General features: G+C 38.9%; 1 protein-coding gene across 1 annotated transcript; it reads right to left on the bottom strand.

Annotated features, from left to right (window-relative positions):
• Positions 1–7,199: 7,199 nt before the first annotated feature.
• Positions 7,200–8,126, bottom strand: LOC117095670 (keratin-associated protein 13-1). The gene has a single exon (XM_033232276.1). It carries the CDS (start codon positions 8,019–8,021, stop codon positions 7,503–7,505), a length of 519 nt encoding a protein of 172 aa, XP_033088167.1. The 5' UTR covers positions 8,022–8,126; the 3' UTR covers positions 7,200–7,502.
• Between the last annotated feature and the right edge of the window lie 13,442 nt (positions 8,127–21,568).

The raw sequence follows: 21,568 nt of genomic DNA, 5'->3' as shown, positions 1-21,568 counted from the left end.
GTAAATGGAAGTTCATTCATGATTTGGCTCTCTGTTTGTCTCTTACTGGTGTATAAGAATGCTTGTGATTTTTGCACATTGATTTTGTATCCTGAGACTTTGCTGAAGTTGCTTATCAGCTTAAGGAGATTTTGGGCTGAGACAATGGGGTTTTCTAAATATACAATCATGTCATCTGCAAACAGGGACAATTTGACTTCTTCTTTTCCTAACTGGGTACCCTTGATTTCTTTCTCTTGCCTGATTGCCCTAGCCAGAACTTCCAACACTATGTTGAATAGGAGTGGTGAGAGAGGGCATCCCTGTCTTGTGCCAGTTTTCAAAGGGAATTTTTCCAGTTTTTGCCCATTCAGTATGATATTAGCTGTGGATTGTCATAAATAGCTCTTATTATTTTGAGGTACGTTCCATCAATACCGAATTTATTGAGCGTTTTTAGCATGAAGGGCTGTTGAATTTTGTCAAAAGCCTTTTCTGCATCTATTGAGATAATCATGTGGTTCTTGTCTTTGGTTCTGTTTATATGCTGGATTACGTTTATTGATTTGCGAATGTTGAACCAGCCTTGCATCCCAGGGATGAAGCCCACTTGATCATGGTGGATAAGCTTTTTGATGTGCTGCTGAATCCGGTTTGCCAGTATTTTATTGAGGATTTTTGCATCAATGTTCATCAGGGATATTGGTCTAAAATTCTCTTTTTTTGTTGTGTCTCTGCCAGGCTTTGGTATCAGGATGATGTTGGCCTCATAAAATGAGTTAGGGAGGATTCCCTCTTTTTCTATTGATTGGAATAGTTTCAGAAGGAATGGTACCAGCTCCTCTTTGTACCTCTGTTAGAATTCAGCTGTGAATCCATCTGGTCCTGGACTTTTTTTGGTTGGTAGGCTATTAATTATTGCCTCAATTTCAGAGCCTGCTATTGGTCTATTCAGGGATTCAACTTCTTCCCGGTTTAGTCTTGGGAGAGTGTAAGTGTCCAGGAAATTATCCATTTCTTCTAGATTTTCTAGTTGATTTGCGTAGAGGTGTTTATAGTATTCTCTGATGGTAGTTTGTATTTCTGTGGGGTCGGTGGTGATATCCCCTTTATCATTTTTTATTGCGTCTATTTGATTCCTCTCTCTTTTCTTCTTTATTAGTCTTGCTAGCGGTCTGTCAATTTTGTTGATCTTTTCAAAAAAACAGCTCCTGGATTCATTGATTTTTTGGAGGGTTTTTTGTGTCTCAATCTCCTTCAGTTCTGCTCTGATCTTAGTTATTTCTTGCCTTCTGCTAGCTTTTGAATGTGTTTGCTCTTGCCTCTCTAGTTCTTTTAATTGTGATGTTAGAGTGTCAATTTTAGATCTTTCCAGCTTTCTCTTGTGGGCATTTAGTGCTATAAATTTCCCTCTACACACTGCTTTAAATGTGTCCCAGAGATTCTGGTATGTCGTATCATTGTTCTCATTGGTTTCAAAGAACATCTTTATTTCTGCCTTCATTTCGTTATGTACCCAGTAGTCATTCAGGAGCAGGTTGTTCAGTTTCCATGTAGTTGAGTGGTTTTGATTGAGTTTCTTAGTCCTGAGTTCTAGTTTGATTGCACTGTGGTCTGAGAGACAGTTTGTTATAATTTCTGTTCTTTTTACATTTGCTAAGGAGTGCTTTACTTCCAATTATGTGGTCAATTTTGGAATAAGTGCAATGTGGTGCTGAGAAGAATGTATATTCTGTTGATTTGGGGTGGAGAGTTCTATAGATGTCTATTAGGTCCGCTTGGTGCAGAGATGAGTTCAATTCCTGGATATCCTTGTTAACTTTCTGTCTCATTTATCTGTCTAATGTTGACAGTGGAGTGTTGAAGTCTCCCATTATTATTGTATGGGAGTCTAAGTCTCTTTGTAAATCTCTAAGGACTTGCTTTATGAATTTGGATGCTCCTGTATTGGGTGCATATATATTTAGGATAGTTAGCTCTTCCTGTTGAATTGATCCCTTTACCATTATGTAATGTCCTTCTTTGTCTCTTTTGATCTTTGATGGTTTAAAGTCTATTTTATCAGAGACTAGGATTGCAACCCCTGCTTTTTTTTGTTCTCCATTTGCTTGGTAGATCTTCCTCCATCCCTTTATTTTGAGCCTATGTATGTCTCTGCATGTGTGATGGGTCTCCTGAATACAGCAGACTGATGGGTCTTGACTCTTTATCCAGTTTGCCAGTCTGTGTCTTTTAATTGGAGCATTTAGTCCATTGACATTTAAGGTTAATATTGTTATGTGTGAACTTGATCCTGCCATTATGATATTAACTGGTTATTTTGCTCGTTAGTTGATGCAGTTTCTTCCTAGCCTCGATGGTCTTTACATTTTGGCATGTTTTTGCAATGGCTGGTACCGGTTATTCCTTTCCATGTTTAGGGCTTCCTTCAGGGTCTCTTGTAAGGCAGGCCTGGTGGTGACAAAATCTCTAAGCATTTGCTTATCTGTAAAGGATTTTATTTTTCCTTCACTGATGAAACTTAGTTTGGCTGGATATGAAATTCTGGGTTGAAAATTCTTTTCTTTAAGAACGTTGAATATTGGCCCCCACTCTCTTCTGGCTTGTAGAGTTTCTGCCGAGAGGTCTGCTGTTAGTCTGATGGGCTTCCCTTTGTGGGTAACCCGACCTTTCTCTCTGGCTGCCCTTAAGATTTTTTCCTTCATTTCAACTTTGTTGAATCTGGCAATTATGTGTCTTGGAGTTGCTCTTCTGGAGGAGTATCTTTGTGGTGTTCTCTGTATTTCCTGAATTTGAATGTTGGCCTGCCCTACTAGGTTGGGGAAGTTCTCCTGGATGATATCCTGAAGAGTGTTTTCCAACTTGGTTCCATTTTCCCCCTCACTTTCAGGCACCCCAATCAGACGTAGATTTGGTCTTTTTACATAATCCCATACTTCTTGCAGGCTTTGTTCATTTCTTTTTCTTCTTTTTTCTTTTGGTTTCTCTTCTCGCTTCATTTCATTCATTTAATCCTCAATCGCTGATACTCTTTCTTCCAGTTGATCTAGTCGGTTACTGAAGCTTGTGGATTGGTCACATATTTCTCGTGTCATAGTTTTCATCTCTGTCATTTAATTTATGACCTTCTCTGCATTAATTATTCTAGCTATCAATTCTTCCACTCTTTTTTCAAGATTTTTAGTTTCTTTGCGCTGGGTGTGTAATTCCTCCTTTAGCTCTGAGAAGTTTGATGGACTGAAGCCTTCTTCTCTCATCTCGTCAAAGTCGTTCTCTGAATAGCTTTGATCCGTTGCTGGCGATGAGCTGCGCTCCTTTGCAGGGGGAGATGCGCTCTTATTTTTTGAATTTCCAGCATTTCTGCCCTGCTTCTTCCCCATCTTCGTGGTTTTATCTGCCTCTGGTCTTTGATGATGGTGACGTACTGATGGGGTTTTGGTATAGGTGTTCTTCCTGTTTGATAGTTTTCCTTCTAACAGTCAGGACCCTCAGCTGTAGGTCTGTTGGAGATTGCTGGAGGTCCACTCCAGACCCTGTTTGCCTGGGTATCAGCAGCAGAGGTTGCAGAAGATAGAATATTGCTGAACAGCGAGCGTACCTGTCTGATTCTTACTTTGGAAGCTTCCTCTCAGGGGTGTACTCCACCCTGTGAGGTGTAGGGTGTCAGACTGCCCCTAGTGGGGGATGTCTCCCAGTCAGGCTACCCAGGGGTCAGGGACCCACTTGAGCAGGCAGTCTGTCCCTTCTCAGATCTCAACCTCCGTGTTGGGAGATCCACTGCTCTCTTCAAAGCTGTCAGACAGAGTCATTCGTGTCTGCACAGGCCTCTGCTGCTTCCCCTGTTGTTTTTTAGCTGTGCCCTGTCCCCAGAAGTGGAGTCTACTGAGACAGGCAGGCTTCCTTGAGCTGCTGTGAACTCCACCCAGTTCGAGCTTCCCAGCAGCTTTGTTTACCTACTTTAAGCCTCAGCAATGGTGGTCGCCCCTCCCCCAGCCTCGCTGCTGCCTTGCAGTTAGATCGCAGACTGCTGTGCTAGCAAATGAGGGAGGCTCCGTGGCCGTGGGACCCTCCCGGCCAGGTGTGGGTATAATCTCCCGGTGTGCCCGTTTGCTTAAAGCGTGGTATTGGGGTGGGAATTACCCGATTTTCCAGGTGTTGTGTGTCTCAGTTCGCCTGGCTAGGAAAAGGGATTCCCTTCCCCCTTGCGCTTCCCAGGTGAGGCAATGCCTCGCCCTGCTTCAGCTCTCGCTGGTTGGGCTGCAGCAGTTGACCAGCACCAATTGTCCGGCACTCCCCAGTGAGATGACCCCAGTACCTCAGTTGAAAATGCAGAAATCACCGGTCTTCTGTGTCGCTCGCGCCGGGAGTTGGAGACTGGAGCTATTCCTATTCGGCCATCTTGCTCCTTCTGTTTAAAATTTAACTTTTAATCTCAGTTGCTTTGATGAAGGTAAATTTCTTTTTAAATTTTTTTCCCACCTGTGGCTGCTTTGTTTTTTTCTTTTTCTTTCCTGTTCCTCAGTGAGACTTCAATATGCCTAGTTATGGGCTTGTCTTCACATTTATCATGCATGGGATTTTTAGTAGTTCTTGGTTATATGTTTGTGATCTTTCCTCTATTCAAAAATTATCTTTGGATCCCCTGTTAATTTGTTTCTATTACATATAACTTCTCTTAGATTTAGTGATATGTGGACTTATTTCTAGTCATATGTACACACACACACACACACACACACACACAATTTTGTTTTAGGACTCCAATAGCAACTATGTTAGACTGTTACTCATGTTCCATAGTCTCTTAAACTCCTTTAAATATTTTAATAATTTTTCTTTTTTTTTGGTTTGTATATATTCTACTGAACAATAACTAATTATCTCTTTAGCCATGTTTAATTTTGTTTTAATCCATTCACCAATTCAATATTTTAATTTATTACATTTTTCAATTTTAAAATCTCTTTTTGGTTCTTTTAATATACTCCAGTACTCTGCCAAAATTTTTCATCTATCTTTTTATTCTCTAAGCATGTCAAGTGTAGTTATTTAACATTTATGTCTAATATTTTCATTTACTGAAGCTCTTGTGATCCTAATTCTGCTACATATATCTATATTTTGGATTTAGAAATTTCTTAACTTCTGAAGTCTGGTAGATTTTTGTTGGATACCAGACAATATCTGTGTCTTCATGTGTATCTAGATATAACTATATCTGCAATGCTATCTATATCTATATATAAATAGGTGTCTGTATTTACATTTGTATCTATATTTATCATGTAAAGAAATAATTTGGAGCTCACTGTGATGTTCTCCTCCTCCTGGAGGAATTTAAATTTGATTTTGGCAGGATAGAACAAGAGCCCTGGTATTCCTATATCCTCTTAACCTTTTCAAGTACTGAAATGATTTGGGACTGTACTTCAACCTCTCTTTTGGATCTAATAACATTCTTATTCTAAAAGTAGTCATGAATTCTATGACTTCCTGTTTGTTTATTTATCAAGACCTTTCTTAGATTTTGGCACTCATAATTTCTGTATATCTTCACATGTATTTTCCTTGTCTAGATTTTCTAAACAAAAGACATTAGTTATAAATAGTTTTTTCATTTTTGAGCATTTGATTTTAAGTTATTTACCCTTAGGTATGAACCTAATACCCTTAGGTATGAACCTAATCATTGGATAAGAGATTTCTTTTTAAAAGCACATAAGTGATTAGAACAGAAGAGAAAATGGAGTAAAAGTGCCCAATTTCGACTGGGTGTGGCAGCTCATACCTGTAATCCCAGCACTTCGGGAGGCTGAGGCGGGCGGATCACCTGAGGTCGGGAGTTGGAGACCAGTCTGGCCAACATGGCAAAACCCCTTCTGTACTAAAAATATAAAAAAATTAGCCGGGAGTGGTGGCGGGCACCTGTAATCCCAGCTACTTGGGAGGCTGAGGTAGTAGAATCACTTGAACCTGGGAGGTGGAGGTTGCAGTGAGCCGAGATAGCACCACTGCACTCCAGCCTGAGTGACAGAGCGAGACTCTGTCAAAAAAAAAAAAAAGTACCCTATCTCAAGACTGTTTTAGTAGTTTGAATGACCATATTTGTCATTACCACACCATATGAAATCACTTTGCATTGTAACTGTAACTGAGCTAAATTTCCTACCATTCCTTGAATACACAAAGATTTTCTGTCCTCTCTGCTTTGCTTATTGTGTCTAATTTTCCCAGATTTCTCTTCTCTGATATTTCTGGTTTTGCAAGTCAAAAATTTGCAGCTCCTTTAAGATATCATAGAATAAGTTTTCCCTCTACATTCCTTATCATCTTTGTGTCTTCATATTTTTACATTTAACATAACTTACATGTGTAATAGATCACTTTCTCTAACAGCTGTTGTCTAAAGGAATAATGAATGGGAATAGTTATCGAACATTGTTTGAACTCTTTTTTTGTTCTCAGCTTTAGGTTCCTTATTGAAATCTATTTATCTTCACACTTACCTTTTTCTGGAACTACTTTGCCTGAGAAAACAAAGAATGCTACCACAAAAAAGAGAAATAACATTTCTCTAATTTTATGCTCAGATGTGAATTAAATTATCACTTCTGATGATATCAAAGGGTTATTATCTTCAGCTTTACTTAGTGTGAAACATGAATAAAAACCAAGGTGGAATATCAATCCTCCATTCAAGTTTCATGGTATCCCTTATTACACATATGTAGATAATTGAATCATATTGAATTTTCATCAGTGAGATGCAGGCATTTGATCATGATTACCAATAAATATTGGGTGACTTCAAAAGTTACTTCAAATCATTTTGGTTTGTCTTCAGTTTAATTTTTCTTTTGTGTGTACCTATAACCATATAGTTCTAAATTTTTTTTCTCTGCAGATTCCTGATATAAATATCAACTAGTCTGCTACCTTATACTTGTTGGCATAGACACAAGAATCCACATTTTATAAGGGATCAAGCTAATTCCTGATTCTGAGATTTTAATGAATAAAAGCCTGTATATTTAGTAGACTTCCGCTACCTGTAGTTTGAGTAACAGAAATCTCTGAGACCCCCAAAAGTTTGTTTGAATCCCAAACTTCATATGATTTTCAAACCTATTCCTGTATATATAAACACCAATTGTTACATAATAATCCCCTAATACATCACAACCAAAACCTAGCAATAAAAAAACCACGACAAACATAGCTGAGTATGAGACCAATGGATTTATTGGATTAAAATGATTTGACTTTTTATAAATTGTGGAAGAAAATCGAATAATACAAATTCGATTTTTAATGTGTACTTCAAGATTTATTTTGAGCTAGTACTCTAATTACAGTTTTTCAGATGAAGCCTACCAGCCAGTATTTGGGGCCAAAGACAAACTGAGAACTTGATAATTAGAGAATAAGAGGCTAATTCTTTCTGTACATGATGAAGACAATAAAGGTTATGAGTAGAGGCATTAATGGCATTGGCCAACAAAATTAGCAATTTAACAAGATGATCAATAATAGAAGCCTGATGCACAAGTTGGTCTGTAGCAAGAAGACTGGCAGCTCCTAGAAGCCAAGTAGGTTGGGCGGCAGAATCCAGAGCCATAGCCCAGGGAAGGGAAGCCACAGCCTCCATAACCCAGGGATCTGAAGCCACTGGACCCACAGCCCACTGAGTAGCAGCTCCTCGATCCATAGCCCAGGGAGCGGCAGCTGCTGGATCCAAAGCCTAGAGACCCAGAGTAACTCGTCTGGCAGGGACTGCAGAGCAAGGAGGTTCTGGGGCGGTAGCAGGAGGTCTGGCAGGGGCTGGACTCCACAAAGGACGTCTCGCAGCTGGTGGGCTCCCAGCAGGTCTCCTGACAGCCCCTGGAGAGAGAGGAACCCAGCTGGCAGGTGCTGGGAGAGCAGAGGTCAGTGCTGGAGACCAGGTTGCTGGGATAGGAAAAGCCACAGGAGGAGGCTGGGTAGCGCAGGTAGCCGCCAAAGGAGCGGGAGGAGAAGTTTCCAGAGCAGCAGTTGTAGGACATGTTGACAGGAGATGTGAGTTCAGCTGAGTTACACTGAGAAGATTCTGAGTTTGGATGCCACTCCTGGACAGGACCATTTATATACTTTCAGCCGTGGGTGTGGCACCTTACAGGGTCATCCTTCACAAATTTGAGCTCCCACCTTTGCATATAAGTAACTTAGTAATCTTCTTTGTAATTGCAGTTAACTAACACCCTTCATCTTACATTTATGGTAGAACTCATTTTGTTTTTACAGCTCTGCGTCAATGAAATGCATTTATGTTTTAAATGCTATGACAGTATGTGATTAATGCCTACTCCAGTATGGCCAGGAAAACCCTTCTTATTTTCTCTGCCCATGATTTATACATCTGCTCCTGTTTTGGCTGGGAAATTCTTTCTGTCTTGGATGGGGATAGCAATGCATTCATATTTTTTGTTAATGGCCTAGAGGCAGAAATCTTATTGGTTCATACTCTCCAAAATAGTTTGCCGTCTGTTATTTACTATAATCAGTGCTTGTAAGTCCAGTCTCGAGGGCCTATATAAAAGTAAGCCAAAGGAATTGAGAGATAACTAGACATAGATATTATCTTGAACAATTTTTTAAAAAAATTAATATATAGAAAAAAGAAATCAAAACAAAAGTGAAAAATAAATAAATATGAAAACAACAATATGTACTCGTGGAGAAAAGCAAAGTAGAAGACACTGTTGAAATGAGGTAGGAAACAAGTCAGAGTAGTCAGAATAGCAGAAGGATGCTCAGGACTGTCAGGGTTTGCAACTAATGGATGGATACTCCCTCCTTAAAGCAAATCAAAATGCTTTCAAATAAACTTATTTGATGTCTTTTGTATGATGCATTCATATTTTTAAGTGTTCTGGAGCCTACCTGCCTACAACACCTCTAAACCCCCACTTCAAAATTTTGGATGCCTTCTGAGCATTTGCGGGGTAACATCAGCTTCTGTGTTTTTCTCCCTTCTTGTGGTATGTGACTCTGTCCCAGCCCTCTTTAAAGAATGGATTTAGGTTTTGTGGGTGTTGAAAAGTATAATTTGGAGATCCTCATTAAAAATACAACATTATGAATATAATGATAGATATCAACATGGATATTAACTTAGAATAAAAACTTCCATAGTTAACAAAACCCAAGCTGTCACAAAATCAAGACAATAATATACCTTTATCATCATCCTCATCTAAACCTTTTTCTGCATTTTTTGGTTGCATAGTCAATCTTTGATCATCTCTACATATGACAATGATTTTGTCAACATGATTTTCTGTAGAACAAATGGAAGTAAAATTCAGTGTTTCTTTTAGAAATTGTACATCAAAAATACTTGAATTATTTTTTATGACACAGAAAAGTTTTTGTTTTTTTTTTTTAAACATTGCCATTTGTTGTGAGCAATGCCACAGCTATAACACCCTCTGTCATTTCTTTTCAGCAGGGCTTCAAGCCTCAGATTGTGCACCTCTGATCCACATGTCCCTGGTTCACCTCCCACCTGTGTCTGTTGGCAATGGAGGCTATTTGTATGAGGATCGGCTGCAAACAGCTGTGGATCCAGGGTTGTAGGAGTCTTCTAGTTTGTGGCAGAGCAGTGTCCTTGTTCCAGTCCTTCTACTTAAGAGGAAAACTTGCTAAAGCTTGTAAGGTTGACACTGGGGACTAGATGTATTAGAAGTAGTGTAGGCAGCCCCGCGGATACACCCACAGCCTGAGGATGCCATGAGGGACTCCTAGTCCACAGCAGCATAGCTGGAGCAGTGGGTTCCTCCCAGTCTCCCCGGGAGTGATAATAGAGCTTTGGAAGATGTCAGGCAAGAGAAGTACCCTCAACCTTACCCTTCATTAAGCTATATCTGTCTCTGCCTCTGCCTAACATGCCCTGCCCAAGATGTCTGAGCATGTGCTCATGACAGTCTCTCAAAGACATCAGGGACTTACATGGAATGCCAGGTGTCCCTCGGACACCTGTCAGGACAATGTCTCTCTCTGGGGCCGCAGCCTCACTTTTAGTAATTACATTGCTGTGTGTGTTGTTGCTGTTGTTTTTGTTGTCTTTGCTGCTGTTTAATCCCAAAACAAAACAGAAAACAAAATAAGAAAATGGTAGCTTTATTATGTTCTTTGGATGTATGTTTTCTAACAATTCAAGACAAATTCCCTGACAGAATATACTCCAAAGTCCAAATATGTGATGTCAGGGGCTCAAGAAGTATAAAGTCATGGCTTATGTCATGGAATTGCAAATCTAGTTAATAAAAAGGTAATAAAAGTATACAACAGATACTAAAAGTATCAACTTTTTCTTAATGTAAATGAGTGTTTAATTGGAATTTTCTTTAGAACTCACTAGATAAAACTTGCATAAGTCAAAAAAATGACAAAGAAGCTTCCCCCACATCAAACACTTAGTTTTAACAACTTTATCTTGTGATCTTCCAAATACCTAAATTTCCTTCTATAGGCTCTTGGCAGCTAGGAGAAAAGTCCTAGCCCACATGATGCTGTGAAGACCGTTTCTTTCTCAAATCCTCATTTTCCAAGGAACTTGTGGAAGATAACCATCCTATCACAACTAAGGGTAACTTTTTGTTAACTGGAGATAGGACCAGCGTTAATCAAATGAACAAAGTCAGCAAATGTGTTTATCAGGGTTCACCCTTATGACTGCCCTCCCCGCTTTGCAATAGTGCCCTCTCCTCCCCATGCATATCCTGCCCTCCCCGCACTACTGGGATGGTGAATGGTTTCGGTTAAAATAATAGACCACAAGCTCACAGGTCCTCTGTCAAATCCAGCCCACATAGGTTCGTTCACCTCACAAGTGCAGGCCTCCCTGGGCATTTTATTAAACTATAAATTAGTTGCTAATATTCAACCATCAGAAGATTCACAAATATTTGGATTTGTGATTTCTTTTTTTAAAAATTCTGAAAATCTGGTGTTCTCACTCACAGTTGGCTGGAACTGAAGACAATCTGCTCCATGGATGTGGGACATGCTTCTTATCATCCCCACAACTGTAACCACCCCTCTTGTCTCCCAGCTCTACAGCCAAATTTCAGTTGTGAATACGCATCAAGCCTGCACTATTATTTTGTCGTGTTAGTTAATGTCTCTATCATAAGTGAGAGAATGTGAGATGAATTAAGAAGCTTTGGGTTTCAAGAAAATTTCTGAAAACTATATCCTCATGCACTTGACAAATATTCTTTCATGTTTAATAGGAAAATACATCATGTCTGTGGTGATGGATTAGAATATGAAGCATCAATCATCAAACAAATCACAAATCCACTGAACTACCTCACTTGTATTTATGAGCTGCCTGCATCATGTACTGGCTTGAAACGATCTCCTCTGACTTCAAATACTTTATAAGCCAGCAGAATTTGAGTTGGTTTTTATATGCTGGGCAAATGCTGAAATCAGTGTTGTCTAACTTCTGAATATGCAACAGAATGAACAATGGGTCATTTTAGGACATGCAAATAAACCAACAAATAATTAATAAAAAACAGATGATTAAACTCCTCCTAAGGCTGCCTCATTCGTGATTCTGATGTACCACCATTTTTGGAAATTACTCCCTTAAATTGAAAGGTTAATATCTAGCCAGGAGCCCACAGGAGATCCTCATAGCACTGTGAAATCATACGGCATGCCTGACCACCGTAATCCCTCTGGACACGGCTCGTCTGTCCAAGACTATAAAGTACATTAAAAATAGAGGAAAGGTAATCTATTTTCTGCTTGTACTATTGTAATTTGATTATAATGTGCAGTTTTTGATAATAATATGCTGTCTTCTCTTTTCATGCTATTGCAAAGATGTACTAGCCATTACAAATGCTCTCATTCAAGAATGCTGAAGATGGATTTAGTGGCATTAATATCCATCCTGCAAGATGGAACATCTTAGAGTTTGAACAGAGGCCATGTCACTACTCAGTGACATTGTACAGATGGTCGCATGATGACTAGTAATGACTCCTTTCACCATAAATACCAGGGCAAATAGTGATTTTGACAGGCTATGACAGCTGAAACTGGGAGGCAGAAGAAAAAGGGCTTTCAGTTAGAAATCAAATGAATGGCATGATGAATATGCCTGTAGCACAGAAACAGTTCCTAGCATATAGTAGGCACTCCATAGATAGACGTTGATAGAATGAAAAGGGAAGTTAGGCATGCAGATGTCTTACATGAAATCAAGCATCTCAGAAGCCTATCTAAATGGTAACTCTTTTGCCTTTGCTCATTCTTTGATTTGGCAGCTGAGTGAAAGTTGTCTATATCTATTAATAGATTTGGAAGCTTTTTCACTCAGAAATAGGTGGCCTCAACAGTGGATCAGATACAAACCACGGGCTGGCCTTTATCTAGCTGGAATCCAATCCTAGCCTAGTGGGGAAAAAAGCGAGATAAGGGGGAAAGAGAACATGCTAGAAGACATGTGTGTGAGCACCCTTCCTCCTCTGCCATTTTTGAAATGAGGAAAGTTCCTTTATCCCCCTTGCAGGGCATGTAATAGGGTATGGCTCACTTCTTCCATGCCCCACAGCTCAAACCCCTGGGGGGAACCATGCAGACCAGCAGGTTGTGGGGAGCGTGGGCTCGGACCTCATGGCGGCATCTAGGGTTGAGTGTTTGCAGCTCCCAAAGCCCCAGTGGGCATATGTTACAGTCGGCTCTTTCGGCTTAGCTCAGTTAATCAGCTCAGTTAGACTGTCTGCCTTATCACAAGGACAAAAGACTTTCTGTATCTCAGGGTTCTTGCCCTAGTGTACCAGAAAAATCAGATCACATGTGGGCTTGGAGGATTAGTGCAAGGTTTTATTGAATGGTGGAAGCAGTTCTCAGCAGATGGATGGGGAGCTAGAAGGGGGTTGGAGTGTGAAGGTGGTTTTCCCCTGGAGTCGGGTGGCTCAGAGGCTGGGCTCTCTTCTGACAATCCTCAGCCAAATTTCCCTTGGTGTTCTACAGTTGATGGCCTGCCAGCATCTGTCAGTGTGTTCTTCTGCTGGTGTTGTTCTGCTTGACGTCCAGCTGCCTTTGTATTTGCCTGATAGGGTCTCGGAGTTTTCATAGGCAGAGGATGGGGACATTGTGAGCCAGGGTGGTCTTGGAAAATGCAACAGTTGAGCATGAAAACAGGAGTGCCTGTCCTCACTTAGGTCTGCGGGCACAGGCCCTACCCAGCACTTCCCTGCCCCCTTCCCTGTCACTTTGAAGAAGTCTAGCCTCAACCTGATTTTGGATGTTGCCGTTGTCTCCCTGCTTCCCTTCTGTTTAAAGTCTTTGCTGGAGATTGAAGGAATGACAAAATAGCATAAAGAAGGCAACTCCGTATTTACTCAGCATTTCTTCATCTAACCTCTGGAAGGTATCATAGGATTGGGTGAGATTTCTGTTCATGAACTCCCTTTATTCCTAAAGGGAAAACAAACAAACAAACAGTTATGGATAAGGAAGATGTAGATAGGAGAGTAGGAAAAAAAGGAAACAAAAGGGGGAGGTTATTGCAAGTTGCTTCCACATTTTCAGAGCTCTAGAAGTAGATGATATTTGAGGTTCCTCTGTGTCCTAGGATTGCACACTTTTTTTTTTTTTTTTTTTTTGAGGTGTAGTTTCACTCCTGTTGCCCAGACTGGAGTGCAATGCCACCATCTTGGCTCAACCCCTGCCTACCGGGTTCAAGCAGTTCTCTGCCTCAGCCTCCCGAGTAGCTGAGATTACAGGTGCCCGCCACCATACCTGGCTAATTTTTGTATTTTTAGTAGAGACAGGGTTTCACCATGTTGACCAGGCTGGTCTCAAATTCCTGACCTCAGATGATCCACCCACTTTGGCCTACTAAAGTGCTGGGATTATAGACATGAGCCATTGTGCCCTGCCTGGCTTGTGCACTCTCGAAAGAAAATAAAGCAAGATCAAGTGAAGAGTCCTAGATAGGACCTTTAATCCTTCTCAGTTGGCTGAGCTCTGTGGTAGGTGGATGATTAGAGACACGGACATGGTAGAGGTAAAGTACCCCAGTATTTCTTGGGAACAACTGGAGAGAGCCCCTATGTTTGAAAAACCTCCAAAGTTCTTGTTTTGCTTTTCTCCCTTACTAGTATTATAAACTGCTTACCTCCCTTTGTTCATTTTCCATTTTAGTGCTGAAATCCTATGATGCTAAGATTTGGTTGTGGCAATATCGCTGGTGCCCAGAGAGTATTCCTTTGCAATTTCTGTCCCATTCCAAGTGGATTGAGGCTTTCATGAAGGTGGTTAAAGAGCTTTAGGATGTAGTTGAGCCTAATTATTCCTGGGGAAGTGTTATACACAGAGTTCCTTCTTTTATTTTCATTATTTTCCTTGATACTAAATTTTTCACCTACCGTCATTCCAGGATTTGATTTATTCTTAAAGACTTGGGATTTAAAACAAGGGACAAATAAGGTAATCTCAGGTCATTGTGGAATGGAATATATTTGACCACTCAGAATCTTAAACCTTGATGATTTTAAGAAATGCTGTTCAAAATATAGATGTCAGAATCCCACCAGCTCAGAGAGTAGTTCTAGGGTGGGGGTCTGCCATTGCAATTGTGGGACAATGAAATGTAGAAGCTCAGCATGCATTGTGCTGTCAGAACACTTTGCCGGCAAACCCTGATGCTGCCCTTTCCAGCACTGCTTCACTTTGCTCATTGTGTGGTTGTGAAAATGAACTGGGATAATATAAATAGATAAATAGAGATACTGAAACATAAATAACCAGAGTACTGCCAGCTGGTTAGTAAATCTCTGCTGAAATAACAAAGCAAACCCTTGCCAGGTGATGCTGAGGTATCAGATTTGAGAACCACAGCTGGAAATAGTTTTAAGTATGTTTTTGTGCTTCAAGTCATTCTTTGGCTTAAGAACAAAATGTTCAGGATTAAATGAGAAATTTGGAATTTCAAACTCTGTACTTATTTCAAAATAAAAACATAACACCTGCAACACAGTGTTGAAAGCACTGTTTTAAATCTTTATGGAATCAGTCAGCTTTTCAGAAATCAGTGATCAATGACCTAACGATACAATTTAGTTTCATGTCTCTATGGTGTGTTTCTTCTTCATTTACCCTTCTCCTCTAATTTGTCTTATTCTTTTTATTTCCATCGATCTTTTTTTTACTTTATCCCTGTTCCATTCTCTATATTTTTCCTTTCTTTATGCTTATTTTAAGCACTCCTTTTCTTGGTTTGGTTTTCTAAACTGGGAATAATTTCAAACTGAGGAAGTGTTTCTTTTTGTTCCATCCATTAAATAGCATTGCTTTTCTATTTATTGGTTGAATAAAGTTGACTCTCCTCTACGTTTGTTTCCAAAAGTAGTTGAGCATTTTTATTCATTTCTCTTAAAATGTTCTGAATCTAATTGGTTTTATTGGTGCTTTATTTAATTTTACACTATAAATCATTGAAAACTTTCCAGGTTCTAGTTTACATTTTTAAATCTCAGCATTATAATGCCTTTTTAATTGAATATTCTCAAATGGTAAACAATTCCAAGATAATTTGCAACAATGGCCCTAATGAAACTTTTTTACAACCATACACATCTGGCCTCCAGAGCTATTAGTCTATTGGTACTTTAGGACACCCTAGCTTTGTACAATACCCCATCTTAATTTACCAGACTGGAAGAACCTGGAAGATGGGGACAAAGTCTATTCCTCAATTACTGACTTGCAATGGACTTTCAGTAATGTTTATTAAAAAGATGAATACAAGTATTTTTATTGTGAACTTTATTTTATTTGTTGACAACAGAAAATATATGATTATAATTTCATGAATTATGAGATTTTGCTGCCTGATTCCTTAGAAAACAGACATAAAGGGCATGGCATCTGGTCACCATGAGATGGCAGGAAATGGGAGGTGGCAGGGGGCCCTGCCAGGTTGCATGGTAATTATTGGCAATGAAAATAGCCACCGTCATCCTTAAAATAAGAAAGGAATGATCTGTGTCTCTTAAGCACATGAATAAAACATATTCAGCCATGTCTGCAGGGGCAAATCAATTTTATTTTAATTAGATAACTAATTAGTGAAACTGCAAAGGACTTTTTGAATACCAGGATGTTTTCTCCCTACACCAGTGGTCAAGGGTATATAAAGTTCTTTAGGAGAAAATTTGTTCGAGTTCCTTATTTAAACGTAAGGAAAACTGAAGTCAGGAGCCAATATCTAATTGAAATTCTATAGTATGCGTTTTTTTTTTTTTTTTTTTACTTTTAGCGATGGCCTGTCTCCTGTTATGTGAGTTGAATTTTGTCCTCCCATGAGATTTGTATTTTAAAGTGTTAACCCCCTGCACCTCAGAACATAACCTTATTTGGTGATAGAGCCTTCATAGAGTCAGGCAAGTGAAAGTGAGGTCGCTGGGGTGGGCCCAATTCATTCATATAGCTAGTGTCTACATATAAAGGGGAAATACAGAAGCAGAGACAGACACGCACAGAGGGAAGATAACGTGAAGAGACACAGGGAGAAGACCATTCAGGACCATTTAGGGAGATGGCCATTTGGTGAGAAGTATCCAAGAAAGAGGCCTAGAACAGATGCTTTCCTCACACCCCTCAGAAAGACCCACCTGCCAATACCTTCATCTCAGCCTTCCAGCCTCCAGGACTGGAAGACAACACATTCCTACTAAGTCACTAAATTTGTGGTACTTTGTAATGGCAGCCCAAGCAGACTTATATATCCACCATCTGTCAAACGGAATTCCTCCCAACTCAGGAATTGAGTGGCCACAGGGACCTCCTTCACTCAGTGTCTACCATGTTTCTCCTGGTCAGCAAAGAACATGCCAGCCATCCTTTGCCCTCTTATGGACACCTTTCATCAGCCTGTCCAGAGGACTGGGCTTTGAGCATTGGGCTGTGGACTCTGCAGTTTTCAGCCTCTGTGGATGTGGGACCTCCCTTGACCCAGATGATGGGCTGGGTTTCTGTCACACTCATAATTGCTCCTCCAGGAGAAGTCAATCACCTTATTCCCAATCAATTTGTGGTCACAGGTCTAAAGAGCAGCATGTTGCCTTTCTAGAATCTCATAAATTTTTCCCTAACTTTATTACTAAAGAGATTCTAGATTTCCTAACTCATAAACTGCTTATTCATTTCCAAAAAATGAGGTCTTCAAAAGCCATCTTCAAGAACTTAGCTGAAGCTTTTTAATATACCAGTGACCTATGCTACAGCTAGAAATCTGCAAGTTGTTACTCCTGAAAGTATCTCTCTTCTCCCTCTTTCATTATCTCCCTTCTCTCTCCTCTTTCTCCTCTCTGCCTCTTCCTTTCTTGGAATACATTTTATGTTTCATATTTTCTAGATCCTCTTTTTTCGAAAGTCTTCCCAAAATAGAAATATTCCAGCTTCTTTAAAATCATCCTCCTAAGTTAACACAGAAATCAGGTTTTTGTTTTTACTTACTTTTTTGTGTTTGATATGCTTCTAGTAAGTTTCCTCTGGCATGAAAATCCACTGGTCCTCTTTGGGAAGTCCATTTAACTGTAAGATATAGCACCTCTGGAGACTATTCAAGGCAAGTGCCCAGATATTGAAATCACTGCAATAGCTGCATTCTTAATTAGCTCTCCTATTTAATTTATTTTCTTCTCTTGGTCTCTATCCAAACATGGAGCCACAAAAAGATATTTTTTTAAGTCTGAATAGTGATTAGCTTTCCTCCATCCCTTCTGTGATAAATCAAAGAGTATAACTTAAGAAATGTGTTGAGAAAAGTTCTTTCTTCTGTGCTAGCTGTTCCACTGGAGACCTAAGTGTTATCTCAAATAAGCAGAATCCAAATTCATCCTAAAGTTAGAATACAGTTATTGCCATCCTGAAATAGATTTCAGCCTCCTGAAAGAGTCAAAATTTAGGACAATGTGAGAGAGGATTTTATACTAATAACTTAGACTGCTGTGAACTCATAAACTTCATTTTTTTCCTTCATTTATGCATTTATATGTCAACTCAGCTGTTCAAAATGAATAATGCCTATTATGCTTTAAAAATCTCATACTTAGAAGAGTAAATGAAATAGATTAAGTGAATGAATGAAATGAATGAAATTTGCGGTAAGACAAACCTAAACTTGAGCATAATTCTATCATTTGTGAGAGGTGACCTTAAAGTTACTAAGATCTGTTGGTCTCTGTTTCAACACCTAGAAAATGTGAATGGTAATAATATATATTTCTTTGGAGAAGTAAATGAGACTACATATGTACAATTCCTGCTAGGGCCATTGGATGCATGTTGGTTCTGCTACTTTCCAACCCTTCCATCTAGCTGCCACATTGCTCTGTATCTCTGTTTTCATCTCTCTGTATCCAGGAAGTCCTCTTGGACTAAACTTCCTCAACTTCTTAATGTCGTGTCTGTGATTTCTCCTCTATGGGCTTACTTTTTGATTTTTCATAGTCCTGGTCTTGTCTTTTTAGAGTTTTTATGCTCATGTCTACCTTCCTATGGCATCTAAACTAGAAATTACCATGAAATGATAAGAAGGGTCAACTTTCAGAAAAGTGTGATGAAATTGACAAATATATTTGAACCAATGGGATTTGTCAGAGAAAAGTTAGAAAAAACTTCATGCAGGAAACATGTTTTGAGGCGGATTTTCAAGTTCAACTCTTTGGAGTTCAGTTGAATTGAGAGAGTCAGGAAAGATCAAAGACTTTCTAAGAGGTTATGATATCAGGGTGAAAGCGTTTTTCTCATTTCTTTAAAGGGACATGGAATATTTTTTCTATCCATGAAGTCTAGGGTGGTGGCATACAGCTGTAGTAGATCTCAGTTATTGAGTAAATCATGCCTAGACATCAATCTAATTAAAATTTATTTTCACCAGAATTGAAAAACTGGAGCCAAAACAGATCGCTAAACATGCTTTAACCCCTAAATATTTTAGTATTTCCCACTTTACTCATCTAATATTTCTTTATTCTTTACCCGGCTGCCTTCAATCCTTCATTCTCCATCCACCCAACCATCATCTCCCATCTTTTGTGTTACTGAGCAGTACATGCAAAGGTTAAGAGGAGAGACTCAAGGAAAACTATAACACTACATCATTTCTGCTATTGTAGCTCATCTGTAAGAAGGATATAAAAATTATTACAGATTTACTATGAGTTAAATACTATAACTTATGTGCCATAAATAATGCTTAGAACAATGCCTGGCTAAATACTTTAAATGCACATAAAATGTTTTTAAATTTTATCTACTATTAGTTTTTATAACTGAGATTCCTCATTGTGTTCCTAAATTAAGCATTAGACCCTCTGATCCATTTTGCCTGATTTTTTTTAAATAAAGAACTAGGAATGCTTTTAGGTATGTTTCTAGCTCCAGAGAACTCTCTGGAGTTTCACACCACTAGAATGAGTTAATTTTTGTTAGTTCAGTGATATCATAGTCAAGATACTAATGTTCACAAATGCAGTGAATTAAATTCATATACCGTAGCACAGTTCACAAAAGCTTTAAGTGAACAAATACATCTTAACAAATGTGGTTTTCTATAACATGGATTACATCACATGTTCCAAAGTGAAGAGTTCTCAAAACTATTATAGTAAATATATCAAAATATAGAAAATCAGTTTACACTTTTTGGTAAATGAATTTAGACAGAGCCTCGCCACTATGATGAGGTGTAGAGTATTTCATACACTTAGCTTTATTTAGTAGCACTGTTTTATATATATTTTCTAATATTTTTTCTAATCCATATAAATAAGACTAATGTCTTTCTCTGATGGTGTTTTACCTTTTCAAAGACCTGAATTAAGAGCTTCTTATTTTTTTCCCTTTTTGGTGCCGTCGATATATTAAAGCTTATGATTTTAAATATAGCTTAATCTTGGATGAATGATATTAAAATATCTACAAGTTCCATATTATTAACTTCATTGAAACAAAATGAAGACATGATGAATTAGCAAAAGGAGTAAATACTAGAATGACAAATAATTATCTTTCTGATGAAATAACTGTTTGCTAATACTTTAATGCCTGATTTGCTGACACTGATTAAAGCCTTAATGAATCACCACTCACAATGGTTACCTTTAGTGTGTCAGCTTGGCAAGGCTATGGTACCCAGTAGTTTGTCAAACACCAGTGTAGATGTTGTTGTGAAGGTATTTTTTAAGTGTGACTAACATTTAAAACAGTAAACTTTGAGGAAAGCAGATAGCCCTTCATAATAGGGGGGTATACCTCCTCCTATTTGTTGAAGGCTCTAAGAATAAAGACTGAGGATTCCTGAGGAAGAAGGGATTCTCAAGACTGCAACATAGAAACTCTGCCTGAGTTTCCCACTTACAGCACTGTGAATTCAGACTCAAGACTGTGTCATCAACTTTTACTAACTCTTACCTGAATTTCCAGCCTGCTGGCCTAATTTGCAGATTTTAGGGTTGTCAGCCCCCACAGTTGCATGAATGAGTTCCTTAAAATAAATATCTCTCTTTCTTTGTAAATAAACACACATATTACACACACACACACCCTGTTGGTTCTGTTTCTTTGGAGGACCCTGACTAAAACCCTTTGCAAGAAATAGCTGACTTTTTCACTATTAATTATCAATATCTGTTCACCAGTTGATCGTGTGTTTCTTGAATCTCACTGCAACTTTACAGGGTAGGACAACCTAGCAAAAAACAAAACTAAACAACAGTGTAGTCATATGGAAACTCATTGTGGAAACTGAATTATAAGAACTTGATTTTCACCTTCAAGTCACAGAATTCTGCAATTGTTAGGACTTAAAGCAGCCATCCAGTCCTACCTCTGGCATATGTAAGAGCTAAAATAACTTGCTGTAATTCAGTGTTGTTTCCATTTTAATACATGAAAACTCATCTCTATTAATGTAAGAGATCAGACATAATAATCAGTGGTTTCTGACACTAACATTTACTTGGTAGGTTTAGTAACATCTAATTCTTATGTCTTATGTTAAATATGTCTGTGCTTTGCTCAGTTCCCAATGAGACTCTGTTTCTGTTATGCTATAGTGCTGAATTAGAGTGAACACACAAGCAAAAAGCAAGGAACATAGAAGTTCACTATGTTACTGACTCCCTCTCTAGCCCTATAAATTTTTCTTTTTTTGCTAGATTATGTGCATCTTTGACAATTGTCAAGATGGAGAGAGATTTGAATACTAAGTTTTGAAAACAGAAGAGAAGTTGAATATTTCCCAATCTTCTTAGAAGAATCTGTAGTGCTTATAAACTGAAAAGCAAACTGACAAAGATTGAGGATGTCTACTAGCCTACATCAGTTAAGTGGTCCATCTAGCACTCAGGTGACAAACTTCACAAGTGCAAAGAGAAAAACATGTCACCATATTCTGTCACCTCAGTAACACACTGCCAAGGAAGACACTGAGATCAAGTCAGGTAGGGAAGTGGTCATGCATGTCCATGCAAAATGGTGGAGAGAAGGGAACTACAGCATCTGTCCAAATGGAACA

Source organism: Trachypithecus francoisi, unplaced genomic scaffold (assembly GCF_009764315.1).
Source record: "Trachypithecus francoisi isolate TF-2019V2 unplaced genomic scaffold, Tfra_2.0 Lachesis_group14, whole genome shotgun sequence".
NCBI lineage: Eukaryota > Metazoa > Chordata > Mammalia > Primates > Cercopithecidae > Trachypithecus > Trachypithecus francoisi.
The sequence above is the reverse complement of the archived record's forward strand: the minus strand, read 5'-3'. Positions and strand labels throughout refer to the sequence as shown.